General features: G+C 42.4%; 1 protein-coding gene across 2 annotated transcripts; it reads left to right on the plus strand.

Annotated features, from left to right (window-relative positions):
* The first annotated feature begins 982 nt into the window (after positions 1-982).
* si:ch211-180f4.1 (uncharacterized protein LOC100144405 homolog) lies at positions 983-18,278 on the plus strand. Of its 2 annotated transcripts, XM_040022691.1 has the most exons (14): positions 983-1,680; positions 7,071-7,200; positions 9,430-9,592; positions 9,683-9,828; positions 10,766-10,867; positions 11,167-11,351; positions 11,865-12,107; positions 12,527-12,649; positions 12,779-12,901; positions 13,157-13,571; positions 14,753-14,882; positions 14,976-15,154; positions 15,765-15,923; positions 16,187-18,278. In XM_040022691.1, the coding sequence occupies exons 3-14, from the start codon at positions 9,511-9,513 to the stop codon at positions 16,733-16,735; spliced, it is 2,436 nt and encodes an 811-aa protein (XP_039878625.1). In that variant the 5' UTR covers positions 983-1,680; positions 7,071-7,200; positions 9,430-9,510; the 3' UTR covers positions 16,736-18,278. The 2 variants fall into 2 exon arrangements, with proteins under 2 accessions (XP_039878625.1, XP_039878624.1); XM_040022690.1 differs by lacking the exon at positions 7,071-7,200.
* Positions 18,279-19,029: the final 751 nt, after the last annotated feature.

Genomic DNA, 19,029 nt, shown 5'->3' on the forward strand with positions numbered 1-19,029 from the left:
TGACTGATATTAAATTAGCAGATATTTGTGTGGAGTTTGGTTCATATCTGTGATCAGAATGATGATCAGTCTTCTTTTATTCTTCAGCATCTTGTTTTCTTTTTCCTTTTCACCACCGTTTAAACGTCTTCATCATCTCCCTCCTCTCTGTCCAGTCATTTTTAAAGTGAGCCGTCGTCACCTCGATGTCCTCATCCTCGCCTTCGCTCCATGTACAGTAACGCTGACTCACCCTGAGGATTTACTGGATCAATGTGAGATCACTCATGATGTCAGCAGGTGTCTCGCATTACTTTGGTTTCCTCTCAGTGTTGAGCGCTGGACGTCCGCAGAGATCAGAGAACCTCGCTGGGACTCGCAGTGGAAATTAAATAAAAATGCAGTAACTAAAAGATAACTGTGGATGCTTCTGCGTGTTTATATTTGATCCTTTTTCCATTTTTGATTTCTTCATGTTCTCACCTTTCTGTCTGCATCTTTTCTGGGGGAACATCGAGGCGTTCCCAGAAATAAGCTCTGGGTCTGTCGAGGGATCCCCTTCTGGCTGGATTGCAAAAAATCCTCAGTTGGCTCCTTCTGATGTAGAGCAGTGGCTCCTCACAAATCTCTGTGGCTTTTTTAATACTAACAATTTCTTATTTACTTATTGCGTTACAATCCTATAATTGTTGCTGGTATTATGAAGGCGATAATGATAATATTAATTCATTTATTCCATTTTATCATGAACACATTTGCTACATGTGATCAATCACAATTGTAGAACTTATCAAACTTTTCTCTTTTGTTTGTTGTTTGATTCGTTATCATCATTGTTTGTTTGTTTGTTTGTTTGGTTATTTTTTTATACTAAATAAGAATAAATACAAATAAAGCCCCCAAATTGTTTTGTTTTTTGAAGGAAATGAAGCAATATGTTGTTACATTGTTGTTCACTAAAACTAAAAAACCTTTTAATTTCAGTGTATTTAATTTATATTTATAGGCACTGATTGAATTTCCATGAAATGTCCCAATAAAAAAGAGATGAAGTGCGATGTAAGCTATGAAGCACTGACATCATGCTTAGATACTCTCTGTTTAACAGTAAACTCTTTGCGTCTGATGTGTGACTGAAGACATTTTGACTTGTGAAGTTTCAAACTTCCTGTTTAAACTTTCTGCTGGCTCGTGCCTCAGATCAGACAGCACCACGGAGACACCACAGAAGAAGAAGAAGCAAAGTAGAGAGAGATAACAAGGGGAGCGCAGACTCTCAGTCATTAGGTGAATCTGGAGCATTACGTCATGTCAGAAGACACCCACCCTCCCCTTCCTCCTCCTCATCATCGTTCACCCTCCTCCTCCTCCAGCGCTTCTGTGCAGCATCCGAGCTCCCTGATTGGTCCCTCGTCCAGTGGCCTATAAATCCCATTGGCTGATGGGAAGTCAGCTGCCGCGGACCTGACAGAGGACAGGAGGGAGAGAGGGAGGGATCCTTCAGATAAAAGCGCCAGCAGCAGCAGGACTCGGCCCGCCCTCATCTGGATCACCAAAACAGCGGACCGGAGAACCGCCCGCTTCTACCGGACTCATTCCGCCCGGGCTCTGTGAGGCTCTGCCCGGCTCTGTGAGGCTTTGCCCCGGGCTGTGTCTGCAGCTGCGGCTGGGAGCAGGAGAAGCAGCAGGCGGAGGAGCAAGGTGAGAACATGGGCGTCTGTCCTCACTGGAGCACGGAGCTCTGCAGGGACACCACAGTGAGACGGAGGGACGAATCATGAATCAAACCCGGGGTTTAATCCCGGGTACTCACCTCAAAGTTTAGCATTTCTTTATTTTCACAAAGAAAAAGAGTCGCTGCTGCGAAACACGAGCTTTGTTCCTAAATGAGCCGAAATGCAGCTGGATGCTGATGACACTGAGTGATAAAGAGAGAAAAGACGAACGGGACTCTAATCAGTCTCTGTGTTTACCGCACTGTGCAGGGAAAGTCAACTTCAGTCTTCAGGCATTGTTAATTTTTAACTTTAAGAGTTTTAGATATAAAACATAACATCAAAACTACTTACAAAAAAATCGGGTCTCATGTGGTGTCTTTTTAAAGTTTATACAGGTGTGTTATTCTTGTTGTCTCTTGATTGTGCTACACAATCATTTTATGAAGTTTGGGTTTCGAAGCAAAAGTCCAGTTTATTCAGGGATCATGGGAACTGTAGTCTTTGCTATAAAATGAGTAGAAAGAGTGTTTTTGAAGAAACCCTGTCCCTGGCTATCCAAAGACTGTATATAAAAGATGGAAATTGTCAGGACTTCTCATTTAAAAAATGTTCCAGCAGTACAAACATGGTTGAGAGGCCTGGTTCAGTGATTTTATTTAGCCGCAGTTTCGTCTTTCAGCCCATGAGGTTGACGCTCGGTCTGCAGTGCCTCCACATTTTTATCAACATTATTATTCCAGATGTTCTTGCAGATGTATTAATAAACTGTGTTTGCTGCTTTGATCCGTCTGCACTTTTTATGGGCTGATTGACAAAGTTTTAAGACTTGGTGTCATGGTCCCTGGTATTTTTGTTGTGTTTGTTTTTACAGTTGTTCTTTTTCCTGCTTTTTATCATCTTCCACACCTTTTATTAGTATCACCTGTTTGTTCCACCTGTGTCTCACCTGTATGTGTAGCTTGCTATTCCTCTTTCCTCCGGTTCCTTTTTATTAGATTCGAGTTTTGTTTGTTGGATTTTGTGTTTCTTGGGGTTCTTTTGACTCCGCCCCCAGTGTTTTATTGGCGTTCAGGCTCGTGGGTTCAGTTTCAGGGTAGCAGTTTGAGTGTGGGCCAGGTGTGCAGTTTTTGTGGTGCTGCTTTAAGACTTTAGTCATTCTTTTGTTTTAATTAGGTTTGTATAATTTATTGTGTTGTGGGTAAGGTTGTTGCACCATGTAAAGTAAAAATATTTACTGGGTTTATAATGTAGATTTGATGTCATCAACAGTATTTTTGAGTCTCACTCCATCTCCTTGCATGTGTATTTTCAGTCTAATTAATTCCCTAAAGATGAAACAAAACACTAATTTTTTTCGAGCTATTTAAGTTTATTACAGATATCTTGTGTAAATGTTTTACCCGTCAGTGGCAACTCTTCTTTTCTTTTTAGTCAGACTGGCGTTTCAGTGTCGGGCCAGCAGCAACTACTTTCTGGCTTTTTGTGCAGCTTTTAATCAAAATCCATCTATATAGTCGTCATCATCCGTCTAAAACGAAGCTCCCTCGTCTCATCTTCCTCGGGAGACGTGAACCTCTGGCATTTTGATGCAGATTCAGACAGAAAGGAGGATGACTTGACTTATTGTTGCATAATAGATTTTTCTGAATGAAAGTAGGTCAGAGAGTTTCTGCACTTCAGTCGACTTGGTTTCACATCCACAAGGTTTCCACAGCAACACCGACTCAGCTTTATGTAATCACCTCTTACCTCTTCGACTCTCAGTTAACCCTCAGGTTTATTTTCCACAGAACGACTGCAGCAACACGCTCGCAGTGATTCAGACAGGTTAATCCGTCCCTTTGTGGTTGTTTTGTGTCTCTTTGTGGTTGTAGAGCAGATGAATTTAACCGAGAGACACTGAAAAGTCCCTGCAGCAGTGCAGAAGAATTAATCAAAATGCATATTCAGTTACAGTTATGGCTTCCTGTGATTATGAAAACTAGATAATTGTGTTAAAGCAATTACTCTGATGCATCCCTTTTCACAAAGTGCTCCTGGTGTGTCCCGTGTTATAAATCAGCTGCGCCTCCTTCCTCCTTTCCTCGGTTAGTGAAGCATCACCGTCTTGGAGTTTGGGATGAGACATTGTGAGCAAAGGGGTGGGTCTGACTCTGAGACCAGCTCACACACTCGTTATGTAACAATTTCTGAGTGAAACACCATCAGCTAATATTCATACTCTAAATCACAGGTGTCGAACTCCAGACCTCGAGAGCCGGTGTCCTGCAGGTTTTAGATGTGTCCCTTGATCCAACACAGCTGATTTAAATGGCTAAATTACCTCCTCAACATGTCTTGAAGTTCTCCAGAGGCCTGATAATGAACTAATCATTTGATTCAGGTGTGTTGACCCAGGGTGAGATCTAAAACCTGCAGCCCTCGAGGCCTGGAGTTCGACACCCCTGCTCTAAATAATCCTGCTTTCTTAATCTGGAGAATGACCAAAATTTTAAAACGCAAGTTTTCAATTCAATTTCAGTTTCAATTATAAACTGAACTTTATAATTTAATCAGAACAACCTGACTGATCCGTGAGGTCACTGGTCGAAGGAGCCGAGTGTCCATAAACTTTGATGCAACCAGATGTGGTGCCTCCTACTGGCTGTTAAAAAGAATGCAGGTTTAAGGCACTTCAAGATTAGGTTGACTATTATGACAAATCTATGGCTTTGAGGACTTCCTAAGAGCTCAAACTCGGGCCTTAACAGGCCGTGGCAGGTTTACTTCAGCTCAAGCCACGATGACCAACAGAGAGACAAAATGGCAAATTTTTGGTAACAGTTTATTGTTATAGTAGTTAAATGTAAAAGTAGACAAATAGTATTCAATGATATCCACTCTAGAGCTCAAATGACAGCTGATTAGCCCATTATTTGATTATTTTTTTGCAAGATTAGTACATTTACAAGCTTTATTTAAGCAATTCAATTAAAATTTATTCATATTATTTTCTTTAGTCCAAAATCACAACACCAGTTATCTTGCTGCATTATAAGAGTTAGCATCTGGCAACAGTGGGAAAGAAAAAAATCCTTCTAACAGGAAGAAACCACTGCAAGATCCACAGTGAAGGGGGGGCATCAGTCTGCTGTGGCTAGGGATTGAGGGGAAGAGGACTAAAAGGTTTTTACTTTTTAAATCTGTTTTAAATCTCACATTAACCCTTACTTAACCAGTCAAGTCATTAACAGTGAATGGGTTGGAGTTCTTTATAAAATTCATTACAACAATCATGCAGAGATGAGTGGGCCGACATTCCTCCACGGCGCCGTGAAAGAATCATTGCCAGTTATCTTCAATGCTTAATCATCAGTTGTTGCTGCTAAGCGTGACCCAACCAGTTATTAGGTTTAGGGGGCAATCACTTTTTCACACAGGTAATAAAAGCAGTGATGCACAGTCAGGCATGAAGCATTGTAACCTTAATTTCTGTGAAATGCTCTTCAGGCTGATTTTAAGCTTTGGGTTCATACTTAAACACGACAAGAAAGATCTCGTGTGTTGTCATTAGGATAGGAAGTAATATCAGCGTGCAGGAATGTTGCACAACATTTTTATTGTTAAATGGTAGCTGTAGTGTAATATATCTCAGGACATGTTACAAAGCAATGTAAGAGGTACTGCAACAAAGTAGTTCATTCATGGAGTAATTAAGTAAAGTAATGTATTATTTACTACTTTTTTGAGTTCAACCCCAACAGCATTTAGCACATTTGTAAAAAGTGAAAAACTTTACACAAAATGGGGACATTTTCTTAAAAAAGTTAATAGATGTTCACAAAATAATAACATCAGTGAAAAGTGAGGACATTTTTTTTTAAATTGGACATTTGTTGGAACATTAGAACAAGAGTCAGACCTTTTAAATCCTATCTGAGTGTTTAAACATTTGTTTAGCTAAAATCAGGCAGGTCCCGGATTGGCATTATGTTTGTGATGGTCCTCACAAAGGCAGACATGCAAACGTGTGTGTGTGTGTGTGTGTGTGTGTGTGTGTGTCACAGTTAATTAACCAGCATCTCCTGCTTTCCTCCAATCACAGCCTGTAGAGAAGGACAGTAAATGAGGCACTCACAGCTGCTTAAATAATTAATATCATCTCATCAATATTCCATCTGCTCAACAGCAAAGGGGTGGGGGGGTGTTCAGATGTTGGAGCAGAGAGACGAACCTCCTCTGGTCTGTCACTAACCAGAAGGAGGAGGTTCAGACATTTGAACGATCTGTCAGACAAATGCTGACATGTTCTTACCGTGCTCTGTTCAGGTTTGATGCGTTCATCGTAAATTCATCAACAAACCTTTGAACTTAATGAGCGATATTTAATAATATGCTAACGAACTAGTGGCAAATCTGCCCCACCCCCCTGTGCACCTTTTGTCCCAGTAGCTCTGCTGTCTGACTCACTGCACATTATATCCTCACAAAAAGCTTATTAAAAGGCAGAAAGCCACAGACAATCATTACTGTTTGGAGTGTATTATTATGAACCAGCAGCGGACTGAAAACACGACTGACTTCCAAAGTCAGCATTTATTTGGGGTTTTATGAGAATTACTGCAAAAACAACCTGAAAGCTTAATACAGACATGAACTAACCACAGATGCTAGACTGCCCAGCTGTTATTAGAGAATCCTTTCCTTTTACTGATAATACTATTGCACATTAATTGGCTGGTATTCAGCCCAGGGCACATAGAGTGGCACAAAACTAAGCTAAATTGCTAAATTAATTGTTTACACCAGCTTTTAGACTATGAAAGACAGTATCAAGAAAGAACATGGTATCAATAATATGACCAAAGAGAAATAAAATGGCATTTTCTTCTGTTTTTCTCACGGGAAAGCTCATATTATCCATAAAATAATAGTGTCCTGCTAATTCATACTTATTGGTTAATCAAGAATTTTGAAAATGTTGGCACAATAACTTCAATTTATTCACAGAAGCACAATAAAACCAGTCCACAGCATGAAGGAAGTTACCAGAAATAAATGTTTACCCTTCCCAAAATGTGTATTTTTGGTCTACAGCTCCATAGGACCCAAAGTTCTTTGATATAGCGAACTAACCAGAGCCCCTTGTAGTATTTCCCATGATGTTCAAGCTGATTTTCTGTGTTCATTCATCTCTCTGATGATTTATTTATTTATTTTTTTTAAATGATGTGCATGCTGCCTCAGGGGAGGACAGCAGGTAGAGGCTTATTTTGTGTCCAACCTACCAGCCGTGCTTCATATCAGCCTGCCACAGAAACACACACTGTTTGAAGCCACTGTTTTAAAGACTCGAGTTTTTCCTTTTTGTCCTGTTTGTTTGTTTTTAAGCAGACGCGACCACATTAGGAAAGGAGCGAAGAACTGGGGAGTATGAGCTGAACCTGAAAATAAGATGACTTCATAGAATGATTTCAGTACAACTGAATGATGGGCTGTATGTGAAAATTGAAGTAGCTTCCAGGTATGAAAACTGAGGCCTACATGGAAGTGTGATAATCGTGCATTCTTTCTAAAAGCTAGCAGGCAGCTGAAAGTGTGTTCGGTATTATAGGACTCGATGGGAGAAAAAATTGTAATTTTCAACTTTGTTTTATTTTAATGCCATTTTAACATCTTATTTTTAATTCAGTTTTGTTTTTGCTTTTTGAAAATGTTTTGTTTTAATTAGTTTCAGTATTAATTTTAGTCTTTTAATTATTATAGTATGGATGGCATATATAAGATGGAAGATTTAGGAAAATCAGGACAGCAATTACAGTAAAAACACAACTTCCTGATAGCCGTTGACTCACAGTATTGCAGTCTCAATAAACATGCCCATCATGGCCTCATCAGGCAAGTTGGAATACATTTTTTACCAAAGTAAGAAATGCTACAACTAAGGACATTTTCTCTGTATTTTTATTTTAGTGCAGTTTTCCAAGTTTACAAAGTCATTACAGTTGAGCAAATAAATAAATAACTAGAGAATTTAAGGTTTCATATATGATAAATACAAACATTAGTCCATGTTACACACATAAAGTGCATGTGATTGTATTCAGTGTGGATTTGGGACACAGTGAGAACCAACTGGACCAATCAGGAGGCGGCACTGAGGTCAATCCCTCCCCTTTGTCCTGCTATGTCACTTCCTGGCTGGTTGCCATGGCACCAGAGGCAAGGTGTCCCCATTTCCTATCCTGCTGTGCGTGTGTGTGTGTGTGTGTGTGTGCGCGCAACAACAACATCAACAGCAGCACGGCTGTCTGGTTACATTAACAGAGGGTGTGTGTGTGTGTGTGTGTGTGTGTGTGTGTGTGTGTGTGTTCTTGTATAACTCATGTTGTGGGGACTCAACTTCTTCACATTGAGGACATTTTAATTTGAAGACCTGATTTTGGTTTCATTTTAAATTGGACCGATATATTGATGGCTCTTTTATCCTATTCTGTTCATCTCAGTGCAATGTCAGAGCAGCTACTTTGCATAAAAACACGCAAAAACAACCTCAGTGGTTTCTTTGCAAACAAATGTATAAAATATAATAGAGAAAAATAATGAAGACCAGAGCTGGAACTTGTGCAATAAAACTATAGAGTAAAACAAAGAGTACTTTAAAGTTGTGGCCCCAGTGAATGAGCGTGAGAGAGTTTAATGTCCTCAGAAGTGTTGGAAACAGGAGCGAGTGTGTGTTTTGGGATTGGCTGGTCGGCTGCAGACACACTTTGATTTGATCCTATGTGTCACCAGGCCGCTGCCCCCTCCTCTCCTCTGCGTTGTCAGATTAATTGCTGCTGTGTGTTGATGGATGCTGCAACATGAGTTTGACACAGTTCCTGCTAATGAAATATTTATGTTTGTTTGCGAATGTGTGTCACAAGCTGTAAACAAAACACTGGCTTAGTCAACATGATGCTGCCGACTGGTTTATTCAAGCATCAGTTTTAGCTGATGCTTGAATAAACCACGTTCCTATTTTTTAGGAACGTGGTAGGGTAGAGAGTTATCATCATATAAGTTATCATCTGCCACTAGTAAGTTTGGTTTACTAGTGACAAATGTACCTGTGCATAAACTGTACAGATACATTTTAATAAATGCAACTACAAATCACTCAGAGACTGAGATTACCCATAATGCACCACTGAACGACACAGGAAATCATTCCTGTACAACTCCTCCATCTAAAGCACAGTACACACTGTAATAGCTTTACACCCTTTATATTTACACATCCTCTACAGAGAAAATAAAGTTTTGCAGTTTGATAAGAGGGGCACCTCAGTTTCAACCATATATTTTTAATTTATTTATAATTTGTATATATTTGAGCTGTTTTGTTGTATTTTGTAACTTTGTAATATATTGTATTGTTTAATTTAGGCTAGTCAGTTAATGTTCTTACTGTCTCTGTGACCACGTGCTTTCCTCAGGCATTAATAAAGGATTCTGATTTTCAAGTGGCCACTAAAGGAACTGCAGCATTGTCACTTTAAAGTTTAGTTTTTCATGCTTGGTCTGTGACGGTTCCACATTTCTGCTGTTACAACATAATCAACCCAGGTGTTTCCACTTACTCAACTTCTTTAGAGACATTTAATTAAATGCTAAGCTAGGCTAACTAATGATTAACTGTATCTGCTAGCAGCAACTTCAACAGAGTAAATTCTTTTAAAAAAAAAAAAAATTCTATCCTTTACTTTTTCAGTATTTGTGTAGATGAAACTCCGACCAGCCTTCTGGAGGCACGTGTCATCACTATTTATCCTGCGCCACAGCCCAGTGCATCATGGGATCTGAAGTTCTCTCAATTCTCCTCCTCTCCCTGGTTATAGCATCAGCGTGTGCTGAAATGAGCGGGACCAGCCAAGGTAAAGATTAGCATAAAGGATGCAAATGGACATTTAATGATCCGCAGATGTTGTTTAAAGAGCCCTGGTGCATGTGTGTGTTTCCTCCAGGTGGCGCTGTGCTGTGCCCTCTGCAGTGTGTATGTGAGACGCGACCGTGGTACACCCCACAGTCTGTGCATCACCAGGCCAGGACAGTCGACTGCAATGAACTCCATCTGCAGAGAGTACCAGCCAACATCTCTGCTGATACGCAGGTAACAGCCCTGTATGGATGGACCTCCATGCAGGGCCTAAAAATGAGCTTTTACAATACATTTCTTATGTATTATGTCTCTAGCTTGCTTTCAATTTAAAAGCCTGCTCATACAACAGTGTCATAAAAATGTAACAAAATGTAACAAAAAACAACTTTTAGGCTTAAGTGTGAAGCAGCTTGGTTCACTTATTGCTGAGAAATATTAATAACACACTCAGATTCCTTCTTGAGTCATGGGCTAAACAATGTGAGAAGGGGCTGTCAGTCACGGGATGCAAACCCAAAGCAAACGTTGCTCTATCCTTTTTTTGCTCTATTTGGGACCATCATTTACCCAAAATAAAGCATGAGACTTTGAGCAAGTCAGACCATAAACTCATCAGGAACATTTTTACAGTGGTAATAGAGCAGGGGAGCAATAGGCTCATTTCCCAGACTTCTATCAATTTTTCAATGGCAACCAGAGGAACCCCACCCCCCACCCTCCTTGCTGGCTGTTAGCAGGTTTAATGCATTCATGCACTTGATTCACTTTTCTGGCCTACATACCTTTCAAATCCATCACTATATATAGTGTATGGTTGTGCTCTTTTGACCCTCAGGGGTGTCTGCAGGCACACAAGGATCAGACAACACCGAACTACTTACAAAGATGACAGAGATTTATTGTGAAATTTGATTGTTACATCTGCTCTAGTTCATGAACCCAAAGAACAAGGTAGCGTCTTTCTCAGTTCATGCCTGCAGAGAGCATCGCTTTGGGATTGAATCAAAAGGAGAGTATTTTCTGGATATTCTTGACTAATGAGACCCTGCAAACATTAACATAAACTGGGGTTCTGACTCTGACCTGACTCTAATGAGCCAGTTGAAAGACTGACCAGTCATTATGTTGTTAATATATTCTGAATGTGATTTTTCATCATTCCTTTCAGGTGCTGCTGCTGCAGAGTAACAACATCTCCTCTATAACTACTGAACTGCAGAGTCTGACCAACCTGACAGAGCTCGACCTGTCTCAGAACCACTTCACACAGGTATGCGCTTCTCTATTCTCAATATTTATCCACAGTCTTGTTGAACAGCAGGATACAGATGTCAGTAACAGCTGGATGAAAGCTTTCAGCTGCTACATATTCACACGGGGTTCGGCGCAGTGGGTAGCTCTGCATGTTTGATTTGAGATCAAATCTTTACACCAGATGCCGGATTTTGCTTACAACTTGTAACTGAAGTGAAAAAAATGTTGTTTACATTTATCTCCATCCTGGTCCAACTTGATAATCCGCTCTAAGTCAGCTTCATACCGAAATACTGTCTCTTCTTGTCTGTTCAGGTGGGCTCCATGGGCCTGTCCTCTCTTGGCCGCCTGGTGACTCTGTACCTGGAGGAGAACCACATTGAGGAGCTGGAGGACTTCTGTCTGAGGAACCTCTCCAGTCTGGAAGAGCTCTACATCAACCATAACCACATCTCTTCCATCGGACCCAAAGCCTTTGCTGGCCTCACCAACTTGCTGCGGTAATCGCCACCACCACTTCTTCTATCAAACCTCATTTCGACTGTTAACTTATCCCAGAATCTTGCAGATGACCATCAGAACTGCATATGAGATGAATAGAACCTTAAAAAGACCACCAGAGCCAGCTAAAGCCAGTACACCTTTCTCAGTGAGGAGTCAGGAGGTAGAACGTGGGGGTTTCTCTGAGAACAGAATCATAGCAGACAAAATCTGAAGACTGGATCTAGGAGTCATCCATCTCTGATGTTGACTGTCGAAGATCTGGGCCCAGCAAATGTGAAGTTGGTCGTTGTTCATGTCAAATTCACTATACCGGTAGAAGTAAGATAAATAAGATTAAAAGCAATTTAAAAAAACACCAAAGACCAATATAATCAGATCTTGAAACTTCCTAAAGGTTCACTAGGTCACTCTCAGGGACTACATCCACCCCAAAACTTTAAAAAACCTGTCATGTTGCTACCATTCAGTTTCATCTGAATTAGTTCTCTATTCTCTGATGTTTCTCCTAGGCTCCACCTGAACTCCAACCATCTGGTGGCTATCGACAGTCGCTGGTTCGAGTCTCTGCCATCCCTGGAGATTCTGATGATTGGGGAAAACCCTATCCTGGGTCTTGAGGAGAAGAACTTCTTGCCTCTGTCTCGCCTCCACAGCCTGGTCCTGGCAGGAATGGGACTGGCCTCTGTTCCCTCTGCTGCTTTCTTGGGCCTTGACTACCTGGAGAGCCTCTCTTTCTACGACAACCGGCTCAGGTTCGTCAGCACAGGACCCCTAGTTTACTTTCTCTTAGCCTGTTAGACCTAGCTATAACCCTGTTATTAAATAGACTTTCCTGTCTTAAATGCATAAAGGGCAAGAATAGAAGCAATGTGGTGACCAGAAAGCATCGAAAATGGCAACTTGTAGTTGTTGACAGATGAAATAGCCATTATCAAAGGAAAATGGTGATGTGATTGATACAAGTGGTAGTGAAGGATACTGTTGATGTAACAGGGTGGGGGGAAAGTTGTTTTAAAGGGTTCTCAGCAGTCAGAGCCTTGAATGTCCAATAGTAACACACTTTTAGCTTCAACGGGATGTACAATGATTAAATAACGTCCTGCAGGAACAAGGTCTCAGTTCCATAACCTTCTGCCACTGGAGCCATGGCTGAATTTCATTCTCATGGCAGGTCTGTTCCTCGCGATGCTCTGAGCGTGCTCCCAAACCTGAAGTTCCTAGACCTGAACAGGAACCCGATTGGTCGAGTCCAGCAGGGAGATTTCCAGAACCTTGAGCACCTGGAGGAACTCAGGTTGGCTGGAAAACACAAAGTAGAGATCACGTTGTTCCAAGCTGTTGGAGTTTTCTGGCTTTGTTTTTCACCTTAGGATGCTGCCACGGTTGCACGTTGTAGTAAATGCAGTGTTGTGTTTGGCTTCAGTCTGAACAACATGGAGGACCTGCTGATGGTGGAGCGAGCAGCTTTTCAAAACCTTCCAGAACTTGCCAAATTGGAGCTCTGCAACAACCCACGCCTCTCTTACATGGACCCACAGGCCTTCAGGTGAGTGTCTAACGGTTTCTGAGCCACCCCACACTGATGTTATGTTTTATTTTTACATATGTTATGTTTTTCATGAGTAAAAGTGATTATTTTTTTTTTAGATTTTGTACATTTGTAGCTCCTTCAGCTGTTGTCTCCTCATCTTCTTCTTCACATTCTCCTAGTTCTTCATCTCTTCTTTCTTTTCTATCTGTCCATATTCTTCGTTTCTTTTTCCTCATTCAATGTCTTTTGTTTTCGGTCTTCTGCCCTCAGTAACCTGCCCTCCCTCCGGACTCTCCTCCTCCATAATAACCAGCTCAGCCTCCTCTCTGGAGACCTCATCTCCTCCCTCCATTCTCTTGAGGAGGTTTCTCTTCACTCGAACCCTCTTCGGTGCGACTGCCTCTCCTCCTGGGGGCCTCACCTTGGCAACCAATCACACCTCAAGCTGCTGGATTCCTCCATCACCATCTGCTCCTCCCCACCTCACCTGATCGGTCAGGAGCTGCAGGAGGTGGTGGCGGTTGGATGGGGCGGAGGAGGTACCAACAGCTGCCTGCCTCACATAACTCCTCACTCCTTCCCCCCGACCATAAATGTCAGCGCAGGGCAGCCAATTACGCTGGAGTGCTGGGCAGACGCCGACCCCGCCCCTCAGTTCTATTGGGTGACGCCAAATGGTGACAAGGTGGGCAGAAACTTTTGTGTGTGTCCAAGTCCCAGAGAGAAACACAAAGCTTTGAGCATTTTCACGTCATTGATTTCAGTTAATCAGTTATCACAACAGACAGTGATTATTACACGTTACTTCCTCTTCATGCTGGACGTGGTGAATAAACTCCCCAGTGTGTCGTTCCCTCTGCATCTCCACTGTTCTGTCTGTTCCACTGTATAATTAGCGATTAGCTAATAACAGAGCTACATTAATTTCAAGTGCAACATTAAATTGTACTAAATGACTCACTCCAGCAGACACAGCTTCAGCGTGAGAGCATGAGACACCCTGGAAATGGGTTTAAATCACCACAGCGACTCAATCTCCTGACATGTACATTTACAGCTTTGACATCTGTGCCCTGATGGGTCGTGGGAGTCACTTACTGTCATCGTCCTGGGTCATTTGACCCGTTTTGAGTTTTCTTGTATGTTGATGTCATTTTTGTATTATGGTTTATTTTGTTAGTCTTGAGTTTATTCTTTATTGCCTAGGTTGTCCTGTTTAGCTCCTTGGTTATTAGGTTCCCCTGAGTCTTTGTCCTCTGTGTCCCTCTCTGTGTGTCTGGGTTTGTGTGTCTTTGTGTCTTGTTTCTCTTGTCTTCCATTTCACGTTCCCCCCTCTATCATGTTTATCCCACGTTTCCCCAGCCTGTCATGTCCCTCTTGTGCTCTCTTCATTCTCTTGGCTACTTGTTCCCCTCTCGCTCTCTGTGTTTTGCCCCCTTGACTGTTCCCGTGTTCCTCTACTTGTGTTTCATCCCGTCTCCCCGGTCCGTCATGTGTTCCATGTCCTATTGTCACAGTCTACGTCTGCTGTTGTGTGTACGTGTACCCCAGCTAAAATCTTTTCTTAACCCAAAACGAGTATCTTCACATGACATGAAGCAAAAATTTTGAGCAATGGCATCTGAAATAGAATTAAATGTTTATTTATCCAAACAATTTATCATTAAGAAAAAAAAGCTCTGGCATAAACTGAACGTACATGTAATAAAAACTGAATGTGCCCATTCCTTAACTACCTGATGTATACCATATTTAACCTAAAAAAAAAAACTAATTAGTAAAATAAATTCATGCAATGAGTGAGAACTAAAAAAGTGCATGATCCTGTAAAGAGACACCAAAAAGTGACATTATGAATCTGCTCAGGTGAGCTCAGAGGCGGTGGCTTCACCAATCGTATCAGAGGAGGGGCGTGGCCTGAGCAGGAGGAAGAAGAAGCATCGGATGTCAGATCCTGGTGCGCTGGTGATCGAACACGCAGAGCCATCAGACGCAGGTCAGTCTGAGCTGCAGGCTCAAATCCAGTTCAGTTTAAAGTGGATTTTTAATTTGGACCTTCAGTGGCATAAAAGCTGCTCTTCTCTTACAGGTGTGTACACCTGTGTGGCTTGGAACATTGAAGGAGCAGACACCAAGAGTGTCTCGGTGTTCGTAGACTCTCAGGGATATGCCGGCTCTTGGTCTGGTGGGGGGAATGACCCCAGCAGAGAAAGGACCTGGTTGGGGAACTCATCCAGTGGTGCAGGGTCTCTGGTGGTGCTCGCTAAGGTACGTTTTGTGCTTCATGTGCTATACGAACAGGTTTAGGTGTTATTAGAAATATGCTGTGAGCTCTTTATCTTTTTCCAGTTCTTGCACTAATTCATCTATATCTTCTGCATCTTCTCCTTCTTATTATTCTTGCCCTTTTCAAGTTCTTCATCTTCTTCTCTTTTGTTCTTCTTCTAGCGTGTGATTATTTATCCATATTTTCATGAAGTTCTTCTTCCTCTTCTTCATGTTTGCCATCGAGTAGTTACTCCTCTTTTGTTTCTTGTTATTCTTGTTCTTCTTCTAGCTATTTGTTCTTAAAGTTGTTCTTATAGTTCCTTTAATTATTTGTCTAGTTTTACATCAAACTTACTACTTGTGTTTTTTTCTACTTCTGCCAGTTTGTTACGTTATTCTTCTTCAGGTCTTCTTCTGGTCCTTTCTTCTTCTATAATCTTTTTCTAGTTCTTCAGCTTCTACTTCATCTAGTTTTTCTTCTTTACTTCTTCTGGTTATATTTTATTCTTCTAGTGCCTCCTTCTATTCTTCTGCTATTAAACTATCTAATGCTCCAGACAGTTTGTCCTCCATGAATCTGGTGATTCATTGTTTCTTGTTTCATGTGCAGGTGGTTCACGCACAGTCTGTGGTGTTGGAGTGGAAGTTATATCCCAGCGGAGGAGCTTCAGCTGTGGGTTCAAACCATCATGACATCCCCGGCCCTCTTCCCCGGTGGACCAGTGCAACCGTGCACATTGACAACCCTCAGATCAGCTACACGGCCAAGGTGAACACATCACCCAATGACATTACTGCTGGAAGTCGTGAAGCCATCACAGGAGTTTGCATTTACAGATTATTTTGACTCAGCTTTAACTAAGTTTGACGCGTGGGACACACGAATAATATAAACTTGATATCAATCGCTCAACCTGTTCGGGCTCTGTCATCAACACCCTATCTTATCACACTCTGTTTACACCCAGCAGGAGGCACTCGATGGGCTAATTACATTTTCCTCTCTGCCTCCCCCTCCCCCTCCCTCTCCAGGTTCCAGTCGACGTGCAGGAGTACAACCTGACTCATCTCCTTCCTGCCACCGAGTACCACGTCTGCCTCACTGTCTCCTCCTCTCCTCCTCACCCCACCTCTCCTTCTTCCTCTCCTAGAACCTCCCCTACCCCTGTGTCTCCATCCTCCTCCTCCTCCCTCCCCTCTGGTCCCGTCCACACCTCCTGTCTGAACATCACCACTAAAGAGGCGGGTTTCTCAGTGGAGCTGGTGGCGTCGCGGCGCAGCAGCGTGGCACTGGCGGCCGTCATGGGCTCCATGTTCGCTTTGTCAATCATGGCGCTGCTGGTGGTGTACATGGGCCGGCGCGTGCAGCAGCACAAGTCCTGCGGCCACTCACTGAAGAAGTACATGCAGCACGCCACATCCATCCCTCTGAATGAGCTTTACCCGCCGCTCATCACGCTGTGGGAGAGCGAGACCGAGAAGGACAAAGACGACAAGGAGGAGGAAGACAGGGAGGGAGGAGCGAGGGGTGAGGAGGCAGGGGGGAGTCAGATCGACACCACAAAGACGTACATGTGGTAGCTGAAGGAGGGTGGAGGGGGAGGTTTGACAGACACTCGGGGGGGCAAGAGGACCACAGAAGTGAAGCTGTATGGATGAAAAGGGTCATGTGACTCAGCGAGGAGCCTGACAGTCAAAGAGATGACGGCGAGGTCAGGTGTGTGAACTGATTAAAGCAGCAGGACACCCATCTCAGCTTTCTTAAGGGACTTTTTTTTTCATGCTTCAGTCCATCTATTCCAAACCAGCTCACTCCCGCTAATCACCTCCCATCATCAGCCGTCAATCTGATCGATTTCCTTTCTTCCAGGTCACCACTTGCATTCCAGGTAGACTCAGCTGTATAGGTGCCTTTAAAGTCAGTTCATTTATGCAGTTTAAATTGAGTTTTTCTCAAATCATCAAGCGACAAAAGCCAAGTTATGAAAAACTGCAGTTCCTCTAGTGGCCACTTGAGGCCGGCTCCACCGGTGAGTCCGTCCCCATAGACTCCCATGTTAAAATGTCTACTTTTAGAGCAGAAATAAACATGTTTACTGCCTGCCACAAAAAACAGTTTTGACCTGTATGGATAGTTTCCCCCTTCAATGGAACCATACAGAGGTTCTTTTTTAAAAACTCCTTCATCTGGATGATTTCAAGGCCTTAAAATTAGGGTCATGACTGTTTTGTCAAGTGTCAGAAGCACAGAGCCTGGAGCCACTTGGTGTCTATTAATCTAAACACTTTCAAAACCAAAGGAAAAAAATGTGGAGTCCAATTTTAATCACAAATTTATTTTATGTGGGATAAAAAAATTTCCGTCTGCATTTTTTCTCTCAAATCTGCTTTTTAAATAATGATAAAAGTCATCCAGTGACGTTGACATGTGTAATGACCACTAGAACCCGTCAGGAGCCCAGCAACAGTTAACTGCAGTGGTTCAGCCCAGAGGTAATTAAATAAAGAGTTAACTTTTCGATTAAAGGAACGATCTGAATACCAGAACTAAAATAATATGAGATACTATCGAGTGCACTTCAGGCCGGCTGAATGATTAAAGTTTTATATTTTATCGAGTTTGAAGAATCTTAGTATTACGCTGTTTTTAATATCAGCCAGGACTCGGAGAGAGCGGGGAGAAAAAACTCCTTTAAACAGGATCTGACAGGATTAGGGACGCACACTTCGACTGGCTGTGCGTGCTGGGATCTGTGCGAGGATGAAAGTGGACGTCTGGTTTGTGTTTCGTGGGCTGAAGCATGAAAAGAGGATGAAAGTTTCAGTTTTGGGGGGGTTTTCTTTTCTCAAAGCATCCTTCTTCCTCTGTCAAACCGGAGCAGCTGAACAGTCTGTGGGACAGATTTAACACAGACACATTAACAGGAAGTCGCTGGATTTGTTTCTCCTCAGATCGGCTTCTCAAACGGTGGGTCGGGGTCCTGTTGTTGGGCCGGCAGCTGGTTTAAACTGGGCATTTCTTCAGAGGAGAGCCCAGCGAGTCCGGATAGTTTCACCTCTGCCCCCTCCCTTCTTTCTCTCCCTGTCTCGTCTCTGTCAAGCACACTGACAGTAGCTCTACTGTTAAAAAAAAACGGATTATTGTAATTTAGTTCATCTGATGAACACAAATGCAGCACTAACACTCAGCACAGTGTGCAAGATCTCACTTTAAATATCTTCAGAGACGGTTAAAGGTCCCGTATTCAGGTTCACACGTCAGCCTGACGAAAACGAGCTCGCAGGCGTTTTAGAGTCTGGTGCTGAACTTCACACAAACCTCTTTCACAGCAATGAAACAGATTTAGGGTTTTGTTAAAATTATCTCATTTGTAGCTTTCCGAGTGTGACAGCGATGCTCAGAAGTTCATCAGGGAGAAGAAAACGCTTTTAGAGACGCACCGATATATCCGTCTGTTATCGGCTCAGTTGACTGATGCTGGCAGATGAGATTTCTCAAAGACTTCAAAAAAGATTTAACACAACAACAGACTAAAAACTTGTTGAGTCAGCTTATTTTAAACATTTCCTCAGAACTTCCCAACAGCAGCGTCCATGAAAGCTGTCAGCGCGTCAGTCACTGAACTCAGACACCTCACACCCTGTTTCATGTTCTGTTTTGGTTTCATGCTAAAAAAGGTACAGGACGTAACTCTGTTGATGCTGGCTGCGTCTGCTGGTGTTGTGACCTCAGCGGGTGGCGATCTATCAGTGTTTGAATTAACAGCGGGTAGTTAATGAACAGATTCTCTCGAATTCACTCCAAAAACACCTGAAAAGTCATAAATTTTTAAAAACTTATTGAATAAACTAAATGAATAAAACCAAAAACAGGA

This window comes from Simochromis diagramma, unplaced genomic scaffold (assembly GCF_900408965.1).
Source record: "Simochromis diagramma unplaced genomic scaffold, fSimDia1.1 OVJJ01000308.1, whole genome shotgun sequence".
NCBI lineage: Eukaryota > Metazoa > Chordata > Actinopteri > Cichliformes > Cichlidae > Simochromis > Simochromis diagramma.

Coding starts and splice junctions, on each gene's coding strand:
- si:ch211-180f4.1 (XM_040022691.1), top strand. CDS start 9,511: ATGGGATCTGAAGTTCTCTCAATTCTCCTCCTCTCCCTGGTTATAGCA. Junction 9,829..10,765: donor ACATCTCTGCTGATACGCAG/GTAACAGCCCTG, acceptor CATTCCTTTCAG/GTGCTGCTGCTGCAGAGTAA. Junction 10,868..11,166: donor CTCAGAACCACTTCACACAG/GTATGCGCTTCT, acceptor TTGTCTGTTCAG/GTGGGCTCCATGGGCCTGTC.